The sequence below is a fragment of the Bos grunniens genome, chromosome 2 (assembly GCF_055505025.1).
Source record: "Bos grunniens cultivar Pamir isolate PY7600 chromosome 2, Bosgru_T2T1.0, whole genome shotgun sequence".
NCBI lineage: Eukaryota > Metazoa > Chordata > Mammalia > Artiodactyla > Bovidae > Bos > Bos grunniens.
Genome location: NC_141166.1, coordinates 5,528,839 through 5,551,520, shown reverse-complemented (window position 1 = coordinate 5,551,520; position 22,682 = coordinate 5,528,839). Strand labels below are relative to the sequence as shown.

Below are 22,682 nucleotides of genomic sequence, written 5' to 3'. Positions count from 1 at the left end.
GTCTTTGGTGACTGTACCCCTGAGTTTGAAAAGCCTCACTCTCAAAGATCACGCGCTTCCTTAGTGACCCTCTCCTCCTCCCCGTGGCAGCAAAATCCTGCTTTGTATTTTGGCAGTTTCCTGCCTGCCCCCCAGTGATAGGAGCCTTGTAATGGTATCAGCATAGGCTCTTGGTCCACGAGGGTTTCTGCCCCTCCCATGTCCCCCAGCCCTGACAAGTCGTCACATGTGCCCTGTGGGGGAAGGGCTTGCCGCCGGTCCCCAGCAACTCCAGATTTCCATTCTATAGAGGAGACGGGTCCTGGGGAGGGCAAGACTTCCCGCCCCTGCAGCTGCAAGCAGTCCTCTCCTCCAGGCTTGATGGAGGCCTGAGGAGAGAGACCTGCAAGAGGGTACGTGCGTCTGCTACTCCTAGGGTCCACGGAAGGCCTGTAGCAATGAGTTACAGATTCAGCCTGAGTCCCTTAGAGCTTGGCACTTGGCGGATGCACAATACATACTTATTGCATATTGGGAGGAAATGACGGACTTTTCTAAGTCTGTTTCTGCACCTGTTAAATGGGGGTGATGAGGCCCAACTCACCGAGAGCTCACGCGGGGCAATGGCTACGGGAGGGTTTGTGCTAAGTGGTGGTGGTTTGATCACTAAGTCGTGTCCAACTCTTTGTGACCCCCTGGACTGTAGCCCGCCAGGCTCCTCTGGTCCCTGGGATTTCCCAGGCAAGAATACTGGAGGGGGTTGCCATTTCTTTCTCCAGGAGATCTCCCTGATCCAGGAATTGAACCTGGGGCTCCTACATTGCAGGCAGATTTTTTTTTTTAACCGATTGAGCTACGAGGGAAGCCCAGAAGAAGCGGAGAGCAGCAAATACACACACGAGATGGTAAATCCCGGAATCTCTGCTTCCTCACCTGTGGGAAAGCTAAGGAGTGCGTGAGACCAGGACCGAGGGTGAGAGGGGTGTGGGTGGCACGTGTGGTGGAGACAGTGGTGGCAAGGGAGGCTGCAAACCAACGGGGAGCTCTAGTTCAGGCAGTCTGGGTTTAAATTCCAGCTCCCACAGTGAACCCCTATTTGACCTGGGGTAAGGTAAATAACCACTCCGTTTCCTCATCTGTAATATGGGTTTTGAGATTTGTGATAATTCAATTAAAGCTTATCAAGAGTTTAGAATAGTACTTGGCATAAAGTACTTAACAGATTTCAAGGATTTTGTTTGGTTTTACTAATCCCTTCATTCGTCTATTCAACAAATACCGAGAACCTAGGATGCACCAGGCATTGGACACGGTGCTGGAAATAGGCCATGGAATGCGATAGGGTTCTTGTTGTTAGTGATCAAGAAAAGGAGTCACTGGACAAGAAATTGCCATTGTAAAGAGCACTCTAAACTTGAAAGTGCTACGGAATGTAAAAGTGCATGTCTGAAGAGCTGAGATGTGAAGAACAAGCAGGAATTTGTAGATAAAGGGCAGGCAAGAGTGGGAATTCCCTGCTGGTCCAATGGTTAGGATTCGGTGCTTTGAGCTCCAGTTTGATCCCTGGTCAGGGAACTAAAATCCTGCAAGCCACGTGGTGAGGCCAAAACAATTTTTTTAATGGGGGGCGGGGGCAGTGTAGGGAAGAGTGTGTCAGGCAAAGGGAACAGCAGGTGTAAAGGCTGAATTAGGAAGATGCAAGCACCTGGAAGAAGGCCAGGGAGGCTACAGATCAAGGTGAGAAGGAGGGCGGAGGGGGCCAGAGAGAGAGGGAGCTGGGAGGGAATGGCTATAGGCTTGTCGCTCAGTCATGTCTGACTCTGCGACCCCATGGACTATACAGTCCATGGAATCCTCCAGGCCAGAATACTTGTGTGGATAGCCTTTCCCTTCTCCAGGGGATCTTCCCAACCCAGGGATCGAACTCAGGTCTCCCGCATTGCAGGCGGATTCTTTACCAGCTGAGCCACAAGGGAAGACCAGTGGCTAAGACCCCCAAGCTCCCAATGCAGGGTACCTGGGTTCGATCCCTGGCTGGGAAACTAAGATCCCACATATCGAAAGTAAGCGCGGGCACCACAACTACAGAAGCTCAGCAGGCTGCAATGAAGACCCGTTGCAGCCAAAATAAATAACGAATTTTTAAGGAAAAAGATCAATGAGAAGTTATTGGAGAGTATAAGCCGGACCTTCCCTCCTAAGGAAGGGCTTCCCTCCTAGCTCAGTTGGTAAAGAATCTGCGTGCAATGCAGGAGGTCTGGGTTCAGTTCTTGGTTTGGGAAGATCCCCTGGAGAAGGAAATGGCAACCCACTCCAGTATTCTTGCCTAGAGAATCCCATGGACAGAGAAGCCTGGCGGGCTACTGTCCATGGGACTGCAAGAGTCAGACATGACTTAGCAACAGATAGACAAGCCGGAGAATGATATGATCATCTTCGGGTTTTTAAAAGCAGTTCTGCCAGCTGTGCAAAGAATAGATCTGAGGCGAGCTGGAGTGGAAACAGGGAGCCTTAGAAAGCAGAGAAAAAAAGTGGAGCACGGAACACCCAAGGCAGCAGGGAGTATGCATCTGGACCTTGTAAGCCGATTCCTTTTCCCTCCTGAGCCCCAAGACAAAAATCTGCTTCGAGAGAGGGAATTTGCTAGAAAGTCCAAGTTTCTTGCCAGTTCTAAGATATGGCCACCAGAGGGCGCAAAACACCCTAAAGAGTCTCAGGATCAGCCCAGATCCACCACCCTGCTAGACTGTCCTAGGACTCAAAGACAGCTCCAGGCGTCCCCTCCCCTCTCCCAATTAAAGGGTTGACTCCAGGGCCCACAGGAGCCAGCCTCCAGTTCCTCTGATAGAAAACAGTGAATAAACTGAAGGAATCAAGGACGGGGAGCCTGAAAACCTGAGCTCTGATCCATTTCCCCACTGCTCCCGGACTTGGGCAAGGTACTTCCTGTCTCTGACTCCCCCTCCGCAACATCTGCAAGAATCCTCGCTACTGTTTCCCCTTTGCTCCCTCATTTGGACCAGGGACCATTTGCTCCCTCAGCCCTCATTTCAGAGAGAAATGTAAGGGGGTTCAGAGCCTAGTGTTTGAGTCACCTGGGTTTAATCTCCATTCCAACCACAGGTGACTTCACCTGTCAAAGCCCCAGTTACCTGGAAATCCTGATACATCCCTTGCAGGGTTGCAAATTATGAGATAAGGTCTCTAGTGCTTAGAACATATTAATTGCTCGATATATGGTTATTATGCAGACAGAAATTTGACTCACATTCATTAAGTGCTTACTTAATGAATCTCCAGGATTAGAGCTTTAAGAGTAATTCTTTTTGCGCCTTTTGGCAAGATTCCTTCCTTTTTTTTTTTTTTTTGCCTTTTCTGAGCCTCAGTTTCTCCAACAGAAAAACAAGAGGCTGAGTGGCTCTTCAGTAGGAGCCATTCCAGTCCTGACCCACCGGGCTGTCTCTGTCTCCCTCCCTCCAACCTCCCCCTGCTCCCTTCCTTTCTTCCATCTACCCATCATTTATTCATTCAGTCGACAATTATTTATTGAGTATCTACTATATTGCAGGTGCAGGAAACACAACAGACTGACATCCAAACAGGTGTCCAGCACTGACAGCCAGTCTGCTGGAAGCGTGTTTGTTCAAACCCTTCTTTGTCCTCTCTTTCACCAATCAATCCTGCAGGTTATTTTGTGTTTGGAACAGGAAAAAAAAAGAAAAAAATGTGCCAAGAGTTTATTTCCGTGCATCTCTGTGTGGCTGTATACACACACACATTTATATTTAACATTTGCAGCAGCGTTGTCATGGGAACCATTTTTTGGTGTCTCTGGGCATGAGGGCTGCCTGTGAGTGGAGGAGCTTTTATGGAACACCCCCTGCATGTACTTTTGTGCGGCGCACCATCCTGCTGGGATAGTTCCCCCAAGAGCCTTTGTCGGCCTTTTTGATCATTGCTGCCTGTTTTTCTCATTGATCTTGTCGGATGTGAGTGAAAATGACTGGGGTAGGGGGTGGGGGGCTGAATGTCAAGCTCAGCGACTGGCAGAGCCAGATCCCCCTGGACATCTGCCAGCGAGCGGCGTGGATAGGTCAGCTTGGGCTTTTTGTCTTTTTAAACCCTTGATTTGGGAATGTTTGAGGCTTTGGGGAAGACTTGGATGAAAAGACAAAAGCAGCCAGGGAATGTATTTTCAGAAACGACAGCTGCAGCAGCCACTTTTGAACTTGGTAGGCAGTGCCAGAGCTGGGAGGGGCGGAGTGCCGGCCAGGGGGAGAGAAGGGACGCGCTCTTCATCACGCAGCTCCTCGGGGGGCCTGGCCTGGTCCTCGGTGATTTGCATACTTATCTCCTGTAATCCTCCCATCCAGCCTATAAGAAAGACACTGTGGTTCTTAGCAGGAAACTGGGATGGAGAGAAAAAAGGGCCGAGCCAGGAAGTGGCAAAGCTGTGAGAGTCAAACCCAGGCTGAAGGCTGACTCCAGGGTCAGGGTTCTACCCACTGCTCCAGCCACTGGAGCCCTCTCTGCAGCCAGAGGTTCCCCTCAATCCAGGCCAGGATTTGAGGGGAGAGGCCACCAGGAATGGCAGCCCAGAGATGCAAGTCCTCGTGCAAACCCCAAGTCACAGGGGCAGACCCCCTTCCTAGGGGGGCCATGAGATGAACAAATCAAATCTCTGCAGACATTGTATGTTTAGTCACTAAGTCATCTCCAACTCTTTGCGATCCTTTGGACCGTAGCCCTCCAGGCTCCTCTGTCCATGGGATACAGACATTACCTTCACTCTAAATACAGGAGCTGGCTTGCGTTTTGGTGTCATGAGAGCTCACCAGGCATTGCTTCGCTTCTTTATATTATAAAGTCCATGAGACCAATGTTATCATAAAATTATTCCACTACAGATAAAGAGCGTGAGGTACAGAGAGGTTAGATGTCTTGCCCAAGATCACACAGCTAGTGAGCTGAGATTTGAACCCAAGCAAATTGGTTTTGGCACCTGAGCCCTTCTGGTCTGTGAGCTAGGATTCTGCACAGAGTCATGTGGAACTCTCCCCTCCCCAAACAGCTCCAGCTGAGAGGTAAGAAGGGTTAAAGGAACAGGAAATAGGATCTTCCTTTATTTTTCATGGCTGCACCTTGAGGCACGTGGAACTTCCCCAACCAGGGATCAAACCCGTGCCCCCTGCAGTGGAAGCTTGGTGTCATAACCACTGGACCACCAGGGAAATCCTGAGGGTCCTCTTTTATTGATGTGTTCAGCCCTGAGCTACGTCTTTCTACCTCAGAACTTTGCCAGTCCACTGGAACTACTAGGATCCCCTTTATCCAGATGACAGGAGTCAAGGTCCGGCCGGGTGAAGTGATTGGCTAAGGTCTCAGAACTGGGATTTGAGCCAAGACCTACATTTTCCAAAGTCCAAGCCCTATGCTCCAGGAGTAAGATAGCACTGCCCTGGGCGCGTCTCCTACATTTCTCAGTTTATAGTGCCAAAGAAGTGTTCAGGTGTTTTGCTGAGAACAGGGAGAGCTGTTCTAGGAAACCCCTGTAAGGCAGAGGACTCAGACCTGCCCAGATCGAGGTGCTCTCTCAAATCTGCCAGGGTTGGATTACACTCAGTAACTCAACCAGCATCCATCCCTCAGCTATTTCCAGAGCGCCACCTACTGCCAGGCTCCAGGGCGTGCAGCAGTGAAAGCCAGTCATTGACCCTGCCGTGGGGAGCTTACCTTCTAGCCGCCAATATCCATGATCCAAGTAAGTACCTATGTGAGATATCCAGGGAGCTGTGGGTGTGGATAAGAGACCTCTGAGCCTGGGTTGATAACTGATGTGCGTGTTTTACATTTATTCAAGGACTTGAGAAGGTCAAGGATATCACTTAGAGCTTTTGGCCAAAGCTGAAAGCTGGCCATTCTACAGAATGAAATGAAAGAGGTTTCTATTTTCTTCATGTTCAGAAAGCAGGCCGTGGTACCGCTGGGATTCACCTCCTCTCCCCAAGCCATTTCCAGCTTCATAGAAAAGGTAAATAAGCTAACGTCTGTTGAATACTTATTATGTGCCAGGTACCAGGCTACATCAGTCCCTTACACACGCAGCACGATAGAATCACGCACACACACACATCGTCCCACCACAAAAGTAGCCGAAGGTGGGGATGAATTAAGTTTGTCTGGGAAGGAGGCAAGTCCAGGAAAGTTTCTCCTGTAAGATGATTCTTGTGCTGGGTTTTGAAGGGTACGTAGGAGCTCACTAGGCAGTCCAGGAGCAGGAGACACTTCAGGCGGAGGAAACAGCATCTGGAAAGATTTGGAGACGTGACAGTGTTTGGCTGTTCAAGTCAGTAAGGAAGTGGGAGGAACTGAGGGTGCAGAGATTGCTGAGTCAGAGGCCGCAGGCCCTTAGGCACCTGGCTGAGGAGCCTGGCCTCTGTCTGATCTCCACGCTCCCTGCAGAAGGGTGGGGGGCCTCTGTCTGATCTCCACGCTCCCTGCAGAAGGGTGGGGGGCCTCTGTCTGATCTCCACGCTCCCTGCAGAAGGGTGGGGGGCCTCTGTCTGATCTCCACGCTCCCTGCAGAAGGGTGGGGGGCCTCTGTCTGATCTCCACGCTCCCTGCAGAAGGGTGGGGGGCCTCTGTCTGATCTCCACGCTCCCTGCAGAAGGGTGGGGGGCCTCTGTCTGATCTCCACGCTCCCTGCAGAAGGGTGGGGGGCCTCTGTCTGATCTCCACGCTCCCTGCAGAAGGGTGGGGGGCCTCTGTCTGATCTCCACGCTCCCTGCAGAAGGGTGGGGGGCCTCTGTCTGATCTCCACGCTCCCTGCAGAAGGGTGGGGGCCAAGCATCTTCTTCCGCTTCTCTATCCAAGTGGAAGCAAAGGCACACGGGGGGCGGGGGGAGAGCGTGATCGCCAAATCGGGGAGCTGAAAACGTTCATCTGCAGAATTAATTCTACATCGCTGCTATTTTCATTCTCGTGCTGGTGGGAAAGGCAGAGCATAGCAACGCGCCTCAGCCTTTTTCCAGGTGTCTGGAGCACTGGCAGGCCGGCTCCCACGGAGATCACTGGGGCCAGCCTGCTGCTTGGCGCCAGCTGTGGGCATCTGGAAATCCAGCTTCCTCTTCTTGTCATTAGATAGGGGGGAAGATCAGAATCCAGGATTTTCCCAAGGCAGTAAGCTTGGCAGGATGATAAAATGGCATCAGGCTTGACAAGGGCCAGGGGGAAGGATATCCGGACCACCCAGGATAGAAAGATGTGGTTTCCAGATCCAGGATGGGGTATGTGGGTGACTCTGTGAAGGCATTTGGTTTAGAGCATGCTGGTGGCCTGCTGGGTGGGTTCTAGAGACCTTTCGCTAGGCCAGGCCCAGTAGCCATCAGGTTGGTCTCAGTAACAGGACAGCTTGGAAGATTTGGTGTGTGGGTTGCTGTTGTTTAGTTGCTGAGTCGTATCTGACTCTTTTGTGACCCCCACGGACTGTAGCCCACCAGGCCCCTCTGTCCATGGGATTCTACAGGCAAGAATACTGGAGTGGGTTGCCGTTTCCTCCTCCAGAGGATCTTCCCCACCCAGGGATCGAACCCGTGTCTCCTGCATTGGCAGGTAGATTCTTTACCAGTGAGCCACCAGGGAAGCCCTGGGTGTGAAGGGGGTTCTGTTAATAAGGTCTGGAGCAGTGAGGTCACCTGCTGCTTTGCCCTGGGCCTAGTGGACATGTCCTGAACATGCTGGGTAACAGCCAGACAAGAGAGGAAGGAAGGCCCTGTTTGGATTCAGGCAGGCAGTATTGATAGCCACACTGGAGGGTAATGAGTTAATATATCTCAATGAGTTAATATATGTAAAGAGCTCTTCCCAGTGAATAACACATAGTGAGTGTTCAGTAAATGTTAGTTTTGTTATTGTTGGGTTGTTTTCTTTCTCTGACCAAACCCTGAAGCATTCGGGATCTTAGTTACTGGACCAGGGATCCAGCCCACGCCCTTTGTAATGGGAGTGTGGAGTCTTAAGCACCGGACTGCCAGGGAAGTCCTGAGTTGTTGTTTTTATCTGCTAGACACACTAATTGTTGTCTTCCATTTGCTAGCTTATTTAATCCTCACATCAGCTCTGGGAAGTAGGAATTAAGAGGTTAAAAACAGTGTACTGTTTACAGGTGAGAAAACCGAGGGACAGTGGGGTAACATGACTTGCTCCAGGGCACACGGTTAAGAAAGTGACAGAGCTGAAAGGAACTTCTGCAACGCAACAACTGGAAAAGAAAAGCAACCCGAGTCAAAACTGGGCAAAGGACGGGCACACATGCACATTTCTCTGAAGAAAGCATCAAATGGTCAGCAAGCACACGAAAAGATGCTTGACGTCAGTAATCGTCAGGAAAATACAAACCAACACTACAATGCAATGCCACTTCACACCTAGTAGGAGCGTTATTATAAAAAAAGAAAGGAAGAAAGAAGAAAACAAGTGTTGGTGAGAATGTGGAGAAACTGGAACCCTTGTGCATTGCTGGTGGGATACACAATGGAGCAGCCATTGTAGAAAAACTGTATGAATATGGCAGCTCTGCAAAAAATTGAACATACAGCTACCACATGATTCAGCAATTCCACTTCTAAGTATATACCCCAAATAATTCAAAGCTGATACTTGTGAACAGACACTTGTACACCCATAAGTTCACAGCAGCGTTGGTCACAATAGCCAAAAAGTGGAAACATTGCAAATCTCCACTGATACATGAATGGATAGACAAAATGTGGTGTATCCATTCAGTGGGTGAGTATTCAGCCCCAAAAAGGAATTACATTCTGACACATGCTACAAGATGGATGAACCTTAAAAATATTAAGTGACGTTCAGTCAGTTCAGTTCAGTCGCTCAGTCGTGTCCGACCCCATGAATCGCAGCACGCCAGGCCTCTCTGTCCATCACCAACTCCCGGAGTTCACTCAGACTCACGTCCATCGAGTCAGTGATGCCATCCAGCCATCTCATCCTCTGTCGTCCCCTTCTCCTCCTGCCCCCAATCCCTCCCAGCATCAGAGTCTTTTCCAATGAGTCAACACTTAGCATGAGGTGGCCAAAGTACTGGAGTTTCAGCTTTAGCATCATTCCTTCCAAAGAACACTGGGACTGATCTCCTTCAGAATGGACTGGTTGGACCAGACACAAAAGTATTGTATGAGTCCATTTACACGAGGTACCAAGAGCAGTCAAATTCAAAGAGACAGAAAGTAGAATTGTGGTTGCCAGAGGCTGGAGGGAGGACAGAATGGGGAGTTATTGTTTATTGGGTACACAGGTTCAGTTTGGGATGTTGAAAAGTTCTGGTAATACACAAGGTAATGACTGCACAACAATGTGAATGCCACTTAATGCCCCTGAATTGTACACTTAGAAATGGTTACAATGGTGAATTTTATGTTGTATCTTATATTTTTGTTTTTTATTTTTTGTATTTTTTATGTTGTATCTTACAACTAAAAAAATGAAAGAAAAATAAATGTCAGAGTTGGATCAGGACCCAGGTCTCTTTGTCCCCAGGATCCCCTGGGATGGCTCCCTGGGCCCACTTTCTCCTTTCCAGAAAATGCACTCCATTTTTGTTCAAAACTGACCAGCAGACAGACTTCCCTAGAGAACCAGTGGTTAAGGATCTGCACTTCCGATGCAGGGGGTGTGGGTTCTATCCCTGGTTGCAGAACTAAGATCCCACATTCATGCAGCGTGGCCAAAAAGTTAAACAAAAAAATTACTGAGCAGTAGAGAGAAAAGCTGTGTCTTGATGCTGATGGACACACCCAGTCGGAATTAGTTCTCTTATCCAAACAAGGCGTAGGCAAGGGAGGTTCAACTCAATGGACAGGCAGGTTCTGAATTAATATGTCGAAGAGTCAGAAGGTGGTAACTGTGCTCCTTCCCTCTGACCCCTCCCGCTCCCACTTCCTGTGCCTCCAGCAGGTATCATTTTGTGTCAGTCAATGAATATTTCACTGAGCCCTCTGGGATATCACAAGCTAGCTCTCAGATACCAGCCGGGTACCTTACAACTTAACTCAACCCTGACACCATCGACCTGAAGACAGCTTCAAATCCCAGTCAGTTTATAAAGGATGGTCTGGGAAGGCCTCCCTGATAAGATGAGGTGAAGGGCTCAGTCCTACAAGGTTCCCCCACACCCACCCCTCTGCTTCAGATATGCCGGCCACAAGCTCAGGCTGTTATCTGTGCTTCTGATCCACTGGCTAGAGACGGAGGTTCCCATGATATCTCCTTGGGTTGGAGTTAGTTACTAGAGCAGCTTACAGAACTCAGAGAAACATTTTCCTTAGTAGATACCAGTTTATTATGAAAGGATGTGACTCAAGAACAGCACAGGGCAAAGGACAGGGAAAGGGGTGCAGAAGCTTCCATGCCCTCTCTCTACACCGACCTGGAGGCACTCACAATCTTGTACTTGTGGGTTTTTACGGAAGCCTCATCACAGAGGGCTACAGTTCATAGGGTCACAAAGAGTTGGACATGACTGAGCATACACACACACACACACACACACACACACATGCACACACGCGTAACATACGACTGATTGATTAAATCTTGGGCCACTGGTGGTGGAACTCAACCTCCAGCAGAGGGACTGAAAGTTCAGCTCTCTAATCATAAGGTATATTCCCCTGGCAGCCCAGCCCCTACTCCTTAGGTGACCCAGGGGCTTCCCAAACATCACTTCATTTACATAACAAATGAAACCTTATCACTTTCCTAGCTTCAGTTCTGTTCAGTTCAGTCTCTCAGTACTATCTGACTCTGCCGCCCCACAGACTGCAGCACGCCAGGCCTCCATCACCAACTCCCGGAGCTTACTCAAACTCACGTCCATCAATTCGGTGATGCCAACCGACCATCTCATTCCCTATTGTTCCCTTCTCCTTCCTGCCTTCAATCTTTCCCAGCATCAGGGTCTTTTCCGATGAGTCCGTTTTTCGTATCAGGTGAGCTTCAGCATCAGTCCTTCCAATGAATATGCAGGACTGATTTCCTTTAGGATTGACTGGTTGGACCTCCTTGCAGTTCAAAGGACTCTCAAGTGTCTTCTCCAATGCTACAGTTCAAAAGCATCAATTCTTCTGCGCTGAGCTTTCTTTATAGTCCAACTCTCACATCCTTACTAACTATTGGAAAAACCATAGCTTTCATTAGATGGACCTTTACTGGCAAAGTAATGTCTCTGCTTTTTAATATGCTGTCTAGGTTGGTCATAGCTTTTCTTCCAAGGAGCAAGTGTCTTTTAATTTCATGGCTGCAGTCACCATCTTCAGTGATTTTGGAGCCCCCCAAAATAAAGTCTCTTACTGTTTCCATTGTTTCCCCACCTATTTGCCATGAAGTGATGGACGAGATGCTATGATCTGTTTCCTGAATATTGAGTTTTAAGCAGCTTTTTCACTCTCCTCTTTTACTTTCATCAAGAGGCTCTTTAGTTCTTCTTTGCTTTCTGCCGTAAGGGTTGTGTCATCTGTGTATCTGAGGTTATTGATATTTCTCTCAGCAATCTTGATTCCAGCTTGTGCTTCATCCAGTCTGGCATTTTACATGATGTACTCTGCATATAAGTTCAATAAGCAGGGTGACAATATACAGCCTTGAAGTACTCCTTTCCCTATTTGGAACCAGTCTGTTGTTCCACGTCCAGTTCTACCTGTTGCTTCTTGACCCGCATACAGATTTCTCAGGAGGCAGGTAAGGTGGTCTGGTATTCCCATCTCTTTAAGAATTTTCCACAGTTTATTGTGATCCACACAGTCAAAGGCTTTGGCATTGTCAATAAAGCAGAAGTAGATGTTTTTCTGGAACTCTCTTGCTTTCTCGATGAACCAAGAGATGTTCAAAATTTGATCTCTGGTTCCTCTGCCTTTTCTAAATCCAGCTTGAACATCTGGAAGTTCACAGTTCACATACTGTTGAAGCCTGGCTTGGAGAATTTTGAGCATTATTTTGCTACAGTGTGAGATAAGTGCAATTGTGGAGTAGTTTGAACATTCTTTGGCATTGCCTTTGGAGACCTGGGTTCCAAAAGGAAGATCCCGAGTTCTAAAGGGAAGATCCCCTGGAGAAGGAAATGGCAACCCACTCCAGTATTCTTGCCTGGAGAATCCCATGGGCGGTGGAGCCTGGTGGGCTACAGTCCACGGGGTCGCAAAGAGTCGGACACAACTGAGCAACTTCACTTTCTTTCTTTCACTTTCTTTGGGATTGGAATGAAAACTGACCTTTTCTATTCTAAGGGTTCTAGGAGCTCTACTCCAGGGATGGAATGAAGACCAAATATATATTTCTTATTATAAATCACAATATCACAAGCACACAGTATATGTCAGGCACTATTCTAGGGCCTGGAGATACAGCAACAAACAAAACAGAATCTCTACTCTTGTAGGGTTAACATTCTAATGGGGAAAGATAGACCGTAAATATGTCACTGGTTAGATGGTGATAAGTATAATGAAGGAAATTACAGTAGGATAGGGTGGGCTGAGGCTGGGAGTGGGTTGTTAACTTATAAGAGATGATCAGGGAAGGCCTCTGATATAAGGTGGCAGTTGAGTAGGGACAAGAAGGAAGTGAGGGGGTGAGCAGTACTATATCCTAAGGACAGGAAACAGAAAGTGCAAAGGCCCTGAGGCCTGAAGTGTATAAAAGGAACATCCAGGAACTTCCCTGCTGGTCCAGCGGTTAAGATTTCACTTCCACTGTAGGGGGCATGGGTTCTATTCCTGGTCAGGGAAGATCCTGCATGTCTTGCAATGTGGCCAAATAAATAAATAAAATGTTAAGTTATTAAGAAAAAAAAAAAAAGGAACATCCAAAAGGCAGTGCACTAAAGAAGACTAGAGGCGGGGCTCAGGGAGGTAAAGGTGGTAGGGGGGGAGACAGAGCTCCCCGAGCGCCTCATGGGTCACTGAAGAGACTTAGGTTTTTACTCTACCTCAGAAGTGAGGGAAGTGGAGGGCTCTGGGCACAAAAGTGGCAGGATCTTAATTTTTCAATGTAGATCATTATGGGGATTATTATTATTATTTGGCCATGGCAGCTTGTGGGATCCTAGCCTCCCTCATGCAAGGAAAGCACGGAGCCCTAACTGGTGCACTACCAGGGAATTCTTTGGGGATTATTTAACTTGTAGGTCCAATTACCTCTCTCTCTTCCCTATTAGATGTGGTCTTGCTAGGGTCCCAGCATAGAGCCTAGTATGTAGGTGTCACTCAGTAAATGCCTGTTAAATAAGTTCTGAAGATTGGCTGTGATTCCAGAGGCACACAGGGGACGAATGGCCCATCCTCGAAGTGGGAAAAGAGGGGCATGGGTGCGTGTAGGGATATCCAACTTCTTAATGAGAATATGGTATCAGGTCATGAGAAGCACCTTGGTCCAGCAGTGAGAAGAGCTTGTGAGTTTCAGTCCAGGCTGTGTTGCTCACTTGCAGGGTGAGAAAAATCATATCTGGGCTCTAATCTTAAAACCAGGACCCTAAGGCAATCCCTAAGGCACCTTCAGTCCTGACTAGACTCATTATAATACTTTAAACAATTATGGTAAATAAAAGTAACATAAAATTTAGTCTTAACCATCTTATGATAATATTTTTTGTTCCCTGTTCCATCCTGGTGAAGCTGCAGTATCTGCTGTTGCAGAACTGTTGGGGGCTATGGTCAGCTGCAGAAATAGCTGAGAAATGAAGACTACTGCGCACACATACAGGCAAAGGCAAAGGGGTAGGATGACTTGGCCTGGGAAGTGGGGGTGGCTGTGGCAGCAAGCTTTGCCTTGGAGGGAAGAGCTACAGGATGTAGCTTTGTTGAGGTTCTGACCATGCCCTGGGGCCCTGGTGATGCTCTCTGTGGACCAGCTCCTCCAAGTCCTACTTTAATCCTTGGAAGGCAGACCTCCTGTCTTCCTTTTGTAAATGGCCCAGAGAAATTAGGAAACTTGATTAAGGTTGATCAGCTAGTCTGCAAGGTTAGAATCCAGATCTCTCTGAAAGTTTACAACCTTTGAAAGGAACTGCTTACTACCTTTACAGGGCAGCCTACCACCAGGCCCTGTGATGCTGGGCAGGGCCTGCTGGCATAGCTCTTTACTGAAGAACATTTATAGCTAATTATGAACCAGCTTCAGTATAAGCAATGGGGCAAAATATTTACTTTTTTCCCCACAGGGGCTTTTCTCCTATACATGTTCATTTCAGATGAGTGCCCTATAGTTGCTACTTCTTCAATCTTCCTTTGCGTTCTTCTTTTTAATGTTCTTGGTCTCTCATCGCTATGTCTTAACTTCCTAGGGTCTAGATCTTACGTCACTAAGTTCCACGCCCAGGCCTTGGTGGAGGTTTGCATGTCTCAGAGTGGAACACCTGATGCAAACCTTCTGTGGCTACTAAAGATGGCTTCTATTATGCTAAAAGGCTAGTCCCCTCCAGGAGGAAAAACAAGTGAAAGGGCCAGAGAATTCCAGCTTGCAACAATATTTTCACAAGTTTTCAATTCAGAAATTAAAGGGTCCCCCTGAGTCCAGTCTTCCATTCATTTAGAGAAACAGCATGGTGACCCCACATGATAACAAGTAAGCAAAGGATCATCACTCAGCCTTGAGAAGATGTATAAACTAGATCTTCACCTGCCTGCTGGCTCTTTGAGTGAGGATGGAGACGTATACTGATTCTGGGAGGGAATGCAGGCCTCTGCTGGGGGTAGTGTGGTGGGCTCTGGGAATGGTGGCTGGCTGGTTAAAAATGCAAAACTCCTCTGGTGGGCCAGCAGGATCCTCTCAACTTTCTTGCTCCCTGTGCAGTGAGGCCCGGCCTTGGCTCTGCAGTATCCAGGGCCTCTCCTGAAATCCTCTGGCAATTCACAATTATTCTTTCCTTCAGTGAGCTTCACATCCTATTAACTGGGTGCTAGATATCAGGGATATTTTAAAGGACCAGGTAATGTTCCTTTATCCAACTGTTGCGGGCTTCCCAGGTGGTACACTGGTAAAGATTCTGCCTGCAATGCAGGAGACACAGGAGACGTGCATTTGATCCCTGTTGGGAAGATCCCCTGAAGGAAACAACAATCCATTCCAGTTATTCTTGCCTGGGAAATCCCATAGACAGAGGAGCCTGGCAGGCTACAGTCAATGGTGTCTCATCAAGAGTTGGACACGACTGAGTAACTAAACCACCAACAGCCAACTATTATTATGAGTCAGGGACTGGACTTCCTGTGTATTATCTTATTTCTCATGATAGGAGGTAATCTCCATTTTACAGAGAAAACTGAGGCATAAGAGGTTAAGTGATTTTCTCTAAGGTCATACAACTAATCAATGGCAGGGCTGAGAATCAAAGTCGGGCAATTTGATTCCAAAGGCTGTACCCTTAATTGCTCAACACAAGCTTTAAGCATCCACTTGGGAACCTAGAAACGGTGAGCATAGCTCAGCCTGGGGAGTGAGGCTGTCTAGAGGAAGTGGGGCCTAAGCCAACCTTGAAGTGGGAGGGGAATTAGCCAATGGGCTGAGAAAAGAGAGGATGGTTTGGGGTTGTAGCCCACATATGGATCCCAGGGCGAGGAGGAAGATGGCCTTGTTTGCAGTGGAGCAAGGTGGCTGCAGCTTTGGATGTGAGGTGGAGAATGGCAGGACTGAAGTAGAGTCCAGATCCTGAGGCTGTTTTATTTCTTTACTTGTTTATAGCTGCACTGTTGTGGTGCATGGGCTCAGCTGCCCTGCAGTATGTGGAATCTTCCTGGATCAGGGATCGAACACATGTCCCCTGAGTTGATAGGCAGACTCTCAACCACTGGACCACAAGGGAAGTCTTCTGAAGGGTCCTGAATTTAAACTGGATCCTGAAGGCAATGTGGGAGACATGAACAGTTCTCAGCAGGCAAATTCACAAGATCAGCTTTGCTTGTGGACAGTGCCCCTGGCCAGCGTGGGGAGGTTGCTCTGGGGAAGGCAATGGTGGCAAATCAGAACTGGAGTCAGATGCCTGGGTTAATTTTTTAAAATATTTATTTGACTGCACCAGGTCTTAGTTGCAGCACAGATCTTTAGCTGTGGCATCAGAACTCTTAGTTGCAGCATGTAGGATCCAGTTCCCTGATCAGGGTTCAAACCTGGGCCCCCTGCACTGTGAGCTTGGAGTCCTAGCCACTGGACCACCAGGGAAGTCCCAGATGCCTGGGTTTAAATGCCAGCATTTCCACTTGAAAGTTATACAATTGTTTCTTCACATCTTTGAACCTCAGTTTCTTTGTAAATAGGACATATTACCTTGCACAGTTGTGGAGGTGAATAGGATTGACCCTAAGTAGAATGCTTAGCAGAGTTGTGTCCTGGCACACAGTAGGTGTTCAACAAATTTTAGCTGCTCTGTGTCAAATGGGAGGTGTTGAGCAGGGTTATGCTTTGGATGAAAGGAGAGCACTCTACCTTTCTGACTTTGCTCCCCATAAGCCTTTTGCATTGACTGCCCAGGGCTAGAATCTTATCAGGGACTGTTACATTATTTTGCTCAAGGTCTATCTGTTTTAAGAGAGATAACGCTCATAAAGTGCTTGAAGACCAGACACACAGTAATCGCCTGACAAGTGTAGCTATTAAGTTGGAAAAGGAAACAAACTCAGAAAAGAACAATTAAGCAATTATCAGTCTGTTATCACTCAGTAAGTTCCCTTCTGTTCAGTTGCTCATTCCTGTCCTGACTCTTTGTGACCCCATGGACTGTAGCACGCCAGGCTTCTCTGTCCATCACCAACTCTCGGAGCTTGCTTAAACTCATGTCCATTGAGTTGGTGATGCCATCCAACCGTCTCATCCTCTGTTGTCCCCTTCTCCTGGCTTCAATCTTTCCCAACATCAGGGTCTTTTCCAATGAGTCAGTTCTTCTCATCAGGTAGCCAAAGTATTGGACTTTCAGCTTCACCATCAGTCCTTCCAATGAATATTCAGGACTGATTTCCTTTAAGATTGACTGGTTGGATCTCCTTGCAGTCCAAGGGACTCTCAAGAGTCTTCTCCAATGCCACAGTTCAAAAGCATCAATTCTTCTGTGCTCAGCTTTCTTTATAGTCCAACTCTCACATCCATACATGACTACTGGAAAAACCATAGCTTTGACTAGATGGACCTTTGTTGGCAAAGTAATGTCTCTGCTTTTTAATATGCTGTCTAGATTGGTCATAGCTTTTCTTCCAAGGAGCAAGCGTCTTTTAATTTCACGGTTGCAGTCACCATCTTCAGTGATTTTGGAGCCCCCCAAAATAAAGTCTCTTACTGTTTCCATTATTTCCTCATGTGTTTGCCATGAAGTGATGGGACCAGATGCCATGATCTTCGTTTTCTGAATGTTGAGCTTTAAGGCAACTTTTTCACTCCTTTCACTTTCATCAAGAGGCTCTTTAGGTCTTCTTCACTTTCTGCCATAAGGGTTATGTCATCTGCATATCTCAGGATATTGATATTTCTCCCAGCAATCTTGATTCTAGCTTGTGCTTCATCCAGCTGGGCATTTCACATGATGTATTGTGCATATAAGTTAAATAAGGAGGGTGACAATACATAGCCTTGACATACTCCTTTCCTGATTTGGAACCAAGTCTGTTTTTCTATGTCCAGTTCTAACTTCTTGACCTGCATACAGATTTCTCGGGAGGCAGGTCAGGTGGTCTGGTATTCCCAACTCAAGAGTTTTCCACAGTTTGTTGTGATTCACACAAAGGTTTTGGCATAGTCAATAAAGCAGAGGTAGATTCACCCTGTAAATAGGAAACCAAATTCTTTCCTGGGAACAGGTTTTCATTGGGAGAAGGAAGTCTGAGATCTAGAACACAGAAGGAGAACCTGGGGAAGGGCAGGACCAGTTAGGAATTTTTCCTGGAGCTGATTGTGCCTGAAGAAGACCAGAAAATCCAATCCCAGGTAAACAGGTGTTACAAATCCAAATGATTCCAGAATGTGAAGTAGCTCCTGACTTTCAGTCTGGAGATGATGGATGGATGATATTCCTTCTTCACTACACTAGGAGCTGTGAAACTCTTTCCAGAAAGATGCCGTGGAGGTATACCCTTCTTCCAGATGCTTTTTATTCAGAGGGAGTTTTAGGGTTCCCAGGGACTGCCAAGAATTAAGCACCCACTGTGTGTAGAGCTTCATGTGAATTGAAAAAGAAGAAGAAGAAGAAGAAAAAAAAAGGCAGTATGGAACAGTATAGCAGGAGTTAGAACCCACCTCTGATTCCAATTTTGTGTCTGCCAATTACACTCTCCATGTGACCTTGGGAAAGTATCTTGTCCATTTTTTAAAAAAATGATTTTATCTTCATTTATTTATTTTTGGTTGTGCTGGGTCTTTGTTGTTGTGCAGGCTTTTCTCCAGTCGTGGTGAGCTGGGCTACTCTCTAGTTCATGTGCAGGGGCTTTTCATTGCAGTGGCTTCTCTTGTGGAGAACCGGCTTTAGGGCATTCTGGCACACGGGCTTGGGAGTTGCAGCTCCTGGGCTCTAGACCACAGGCTCAATAAGTTGTGGCACATGGGCTTAGTTGCTCCACCATCTCTGGGATCTTCCTGCACCAGGGATTAAACCGGTGTCTCCTGTATTGGCAGGAGGATTCTTTCCCTCTGAGCCACCAGGGCAGTCTCTTGTGGGTTTTGAGCCTGGCTTTTCTCAGCTCCTGCTTTTGGGCGGTGGTATTGAGCCTCCCTGAGCCTCAGTCTCTTCCTTTGTGAAATGATTATCCCTATTTCACTGGACGGTGTGAGACAGTAAATGCTCAGCGCCTGGGAACCATTACCTGGCTTGCTCCCTGATCTCTGCAGTTCCTTTCCCCTTAATGTTCCCGTGCTTAGACAAGACCCCCAATGCGGGGTGGTGGTGGTTTGTGGGCAGGGGGTGGGTGTGGGGGTGTGTTCGTGAGTCATGCTGAGGAGAAAAGGAGTTTATCAAGTGTCACAGGGCACTGGGGAGCCGACCTCCGGCTGACGGTTAAAGGGCGCTCGGGTCCTGAGGCAGGCCTGAGAAGAATCCGTGCACAGATCCCTAAGTTAGGGCTGCCGATTAGATAAGGCGGTCGGGTGAGGTCCCCGGGCCACTTGGGAGGCGGCCAGGTTCCTTCAGACGAAGGTGGATTTCAGATACTGGTTTGGCTCTGTCCTTTCTCGGCTGGGTGACCTTGGGCCGGTCCCTTTCCCTCTCCTCGCCTCAGCGCGCTCTGGAGACCGGGGCTCCTCATCCCACTCGCTTCTCTGAGCGAGGGCGAAATGTCGACACAATGGACGGTGATGCGTTACAGGCCGGCGAGAGCTCTGTGTAATGTAGATAGGGGCACGCGGCGCGTTCCTCTCGAGCGATTTCTCTCTGGTGAAGCGCTTCCTACCTCCGTGACCTGGGTTTCTCTCCTTAGTGTCTCCCAGCCCCCGCGGACAGGGCTCTGCGAACCGCAGGGCTCCACGGCCGTTACCATTGTTCTTCGCGGCTGGGCGACAGGATAGGGCTCTCACAGACCAGACCTCGCCTTTGGTCTCTCCCTCCGCCCGGTACCCCCCGGCCGCAGCGCGCCAGGGAAGCCGCCCCCCGTGCCCCTCCCCCGACTCCTCGCCGATCTTTCCCGAGGAAGCGAGTCAGCCCCAGAGAGCTCCCGAACGGCAGCCGAAGACGCCCCCGAGCGTTTCCGAAGAATCCCGATCGCTCCCAGTCTCCGGAAAGAGCCGAAGGGGCTTCCCACCCTCGGCCTCCCGAGCCACTCCGAAAAGGCCCGAAGTTTTCCGAGCGGCCGTCCTGCCGGACTGCTGGAGGCGGCCGCAGCGCCATGTTGGATGCTCTGCTCGTTGAGGGAGGAAAATCCGCCGGCATCGCCTGAGCCCCGCTACCGAGAAGGGCGCCGCTTCCCCCGGGGAGGGGGATAAAGACCCCCCGCCGCCGGCCCATGAGGATATTGCCGTGAAAGGTCCGGTCTCTCCGCCTCCTGCCCCCGCCGGGTCCGGCCCCCCCCCTGGGGTCGCGTTGTCACGGAGACCGGCAGCCGGTGGTGCTGGCCCGCGGGGCGGCTGCTGCTGCCGGCGGCGGCGGCGGCGGCGGCGGCGGCGGCGGCGGCGGCGGGCGTGTGTGACCGGCCCGGGCCCCCTCCTCCTCCTCCTCCCAGCCTCCCCCCGGCCCCCTGCTCCCGCCGCCTCCCCGGGTCTGCCCCCATCCCGCCCCCCCGCTGCCCCCGGCCCCTGCACCCCGGCGCGCCCGGTCCCGCTCTGGGGGGGTTGGTGGCTTCGCTTTGCCATGAGTTTACCGCAGAAACCGGCTCTGAAATCAGGCTCAGCGGCTGCAGCAGGAACCGGACCCGGCACCGGAGCAGCGGCGGCGGCGGCGGCGGCGGCGGCGGCAGCGGCAGCGGTACCGCCTCCTCACCCGGCGGCGGCGGCGGCGGCGGCAGCGGCGGCGGCGGCGGCAGCAGCAGCGGCGGCCCCTCCTCACCCGAACATCAGGGCCCTCCAGACCCAGGCGCCCCAACAGTATCCTTTTCACCTTCCTGCCAGCCCTTCGGCTCGCTTCGCCGTGGACCAGGGTTGGGGGTGTCGGGGACTGTGGCCCCTCCGGGGACTCTCCTGCCCGCAGCAGCTGCTGCCCAGCCGCGGGCAGGGACGCTTCTCCTCCAGCCCACGCACCCGGCCTGGCGCCGGAGCTTTTGGGGGTGCCTTGGCAGCAGCACTGCTGGGGGTGGGGAACCCCCCTCCCCCCCCCTCTCCGACCCTTGGCACTACTGTGCAGACTAGCTCCATCGGCCTTGCTTCTGCAGCCCTTCCCTTTTGGAGCCGGGGCGGGGTGGGAGACACCGTTTCCCCCCTCTCGCTTCTTCTCCCCGCCCAACCCGACCCCCGCCCCCCGCCCCCCTTTTTATTAGGCCGAATTTGCTGGTGCCTGTGACCAGCCCCGCAGGGAAGGCTTTTTCTCTGATTGTTGTAAGGACGACACCCTCCTTCTTATCTCCCTTCAGCTCCCCCTGCAGCGGGGCATGGTGGGCTTCCTTGATTGTCGTGGTTAATACATAATAAACTTTATTGGTAAATTTCCCGTGTGAAACTAAACTTAGCTCGTTCCAAAGGTAAGTTGGATTTTCAGTCTACGGTGAAATTTTGCAGAAAGCACTCCCTCTGGCTAGTGTTTTTTTTTTTTTTAGCGATTGGGAGAGTTGTGATGTGGTTTGTGGTGGAACGCGATCTAAGGAGGAAATGTAACGCCGGACGCTTCCCTGTCTTTGACCTTTTTAAAGGAAGAGGAAGTTAACTGACATTACCCATCACCCCCAAAAGTCTCACTTCTTGGAAGACTGGTGTTAAATGCTGAGTATTTTTAAAGGGCTTGAATTTACTCTTCTTAGGCCTGATATCTGGAGGGTACCGTGGCTCCTGGCTGGAAAGTCTAGTGTTGAATGTGTCTAATTTCATGTTATTTGCTCGACTGTAGAGTTTTTGGACAGCTTTGATTGAAAAGACTTGGTGACGAGGTATTTTAGTTAAAAACCAGCGGGTGAAGGTAAAACGTTGAATTCATGAATTCCACGGAGAATTAGAAAGGCATTATTACCTACCTGAGAGTAACATTTCATCATACACCCCTCCCCCCAATCCGTTGTATTTATGTAAATCAATAAATAATTATTGGATGTTTAGATGTGTTGTGTTTTTGTATTTGTGTCATCGTGCATTTGACTTTTAGAGAGAGTAGGGTGTTGGAGCAAGTGAAACTAACTGCTGTGAGGTCCACAGGTTATTTCACAGTCTGTAGTTTGATTCTTGTCTGTATCCATTACTTTGAGAAGGGAAAGTTATCTCCCCTTGTGGAGTCATCTCAGGCCATAGTTTTGGTTTCTGTCAAGTGCCATTTTCTCTGTGCTTTGAATATTGTTAGTCTACATTTTTTCAATCCAAGCAGTGTGGCGCAGGGTAAGATAAATTCCATTCCAGTGTGATGTGTGTACTGATTTCATAATGTTTAACTGCATGATTCTGTTCAATTAAGAATTGCTCACTGAAGAGACTGGTTAGTGATGCCTTACTGTTTGTTGCCCATGAAAAACCTGGTTAGTTTTGATCAGTGTCCCTAGTTGCTTTACTTTGGGGTGGAAGACTGGCTGATACTCCTACTTCAAGGTAGAATTCAGTATTGGATCTCTTAAAGGTATCTTCACTTAATGCTTTGTGAGTTTAAATTCCTTTTTAATTTCAGGGTTTTTTGGTCTTGATTGCCCATACTTGGTTAGCGCTTTTAAAGTTTCTGTACTGTGCCACCAAGTAAATTATTCTTTACCTCCATCTTGGAGCTGTTTTGGAAATTAAACACATGAAAGGAGGTCTGTAGTTGTATGTTCTTGACTACAAAGTGATGAGGACCAAGGTGCTGAATATGACAGTGCTCGGTGAGTTTAGTGGTATTATTTGGACACTAAGCGTTTTGAGTGTGCTTTTTCAATTGCATTTCACAAAGGAAGGACCTGTAAAAGCTGTGAGTTGGTTGCAATGTAAGAGCAGCTAGTAATACTGCAATAGTTGTTAAAGGGGATAGATCCAAGATGTAATTTCCAATGGAAATCATTTTTATACTTAAATGTAGTAATATAGATTACTTGGTTTTATGTGGCTTTTTTTTTTTTTACTTT

At 49.0% G+C, this 22,682-nt stretch overlaps 1 protein-coding gene and 1 long non-coding RNA gene across 24 annotated transcripts in view; both read left to right on the top strand.

Annotated features, from left to right (window-relative positions):
• The first annotated feature begins 2,793 nt into the window (after positions 1-2,793).
• On the top strand, positions 2,794-9,029 carry LOC147377321 (uncharacterized). The gene is made up of 4 exons (XR_015136991.1): positions 2,794-2,918; positions 5,629-5,740; positions 5,840-6,010; positions 8,144-9,029. It is a non-coding gene; the product is annotated as an uncharacterized LOC147377321 (long non-coding RNA).
• Positions 9,030-20,149: 11,120 nt separating this feature from the next.
• Positions 20,150-22,682, top strand: part of EIF4G3 (eukaryotic translation initiation factor 4 gamma 3) — a 354,136-nt gene continuing 351,603 nt past the window's right edge. For 16 of the 23 annotated variants that reach the window (XM_086326895.1, XM_086327057.1, XM_086326986.1 and 13 more), the window contains exon 1: positions 20,404-20,538. Coding sequence is in view for 2 of the 23 variants with exons in the window: in XM_086326700.1 (XP_086182826.1) it covers positions 20,306-20,538 (233 nt within the window). In the remaining 21 variants the exon portion in view is untranslated. Of the gene's footprint in view, positions 20,539-22,682 lie in introns of all 23 variants that reach the window. The other 7 variants (XM_086326700.1, XM_086326656.1, XM_086326966.1 and 4 more) reach the window with 7 other exon arrangements.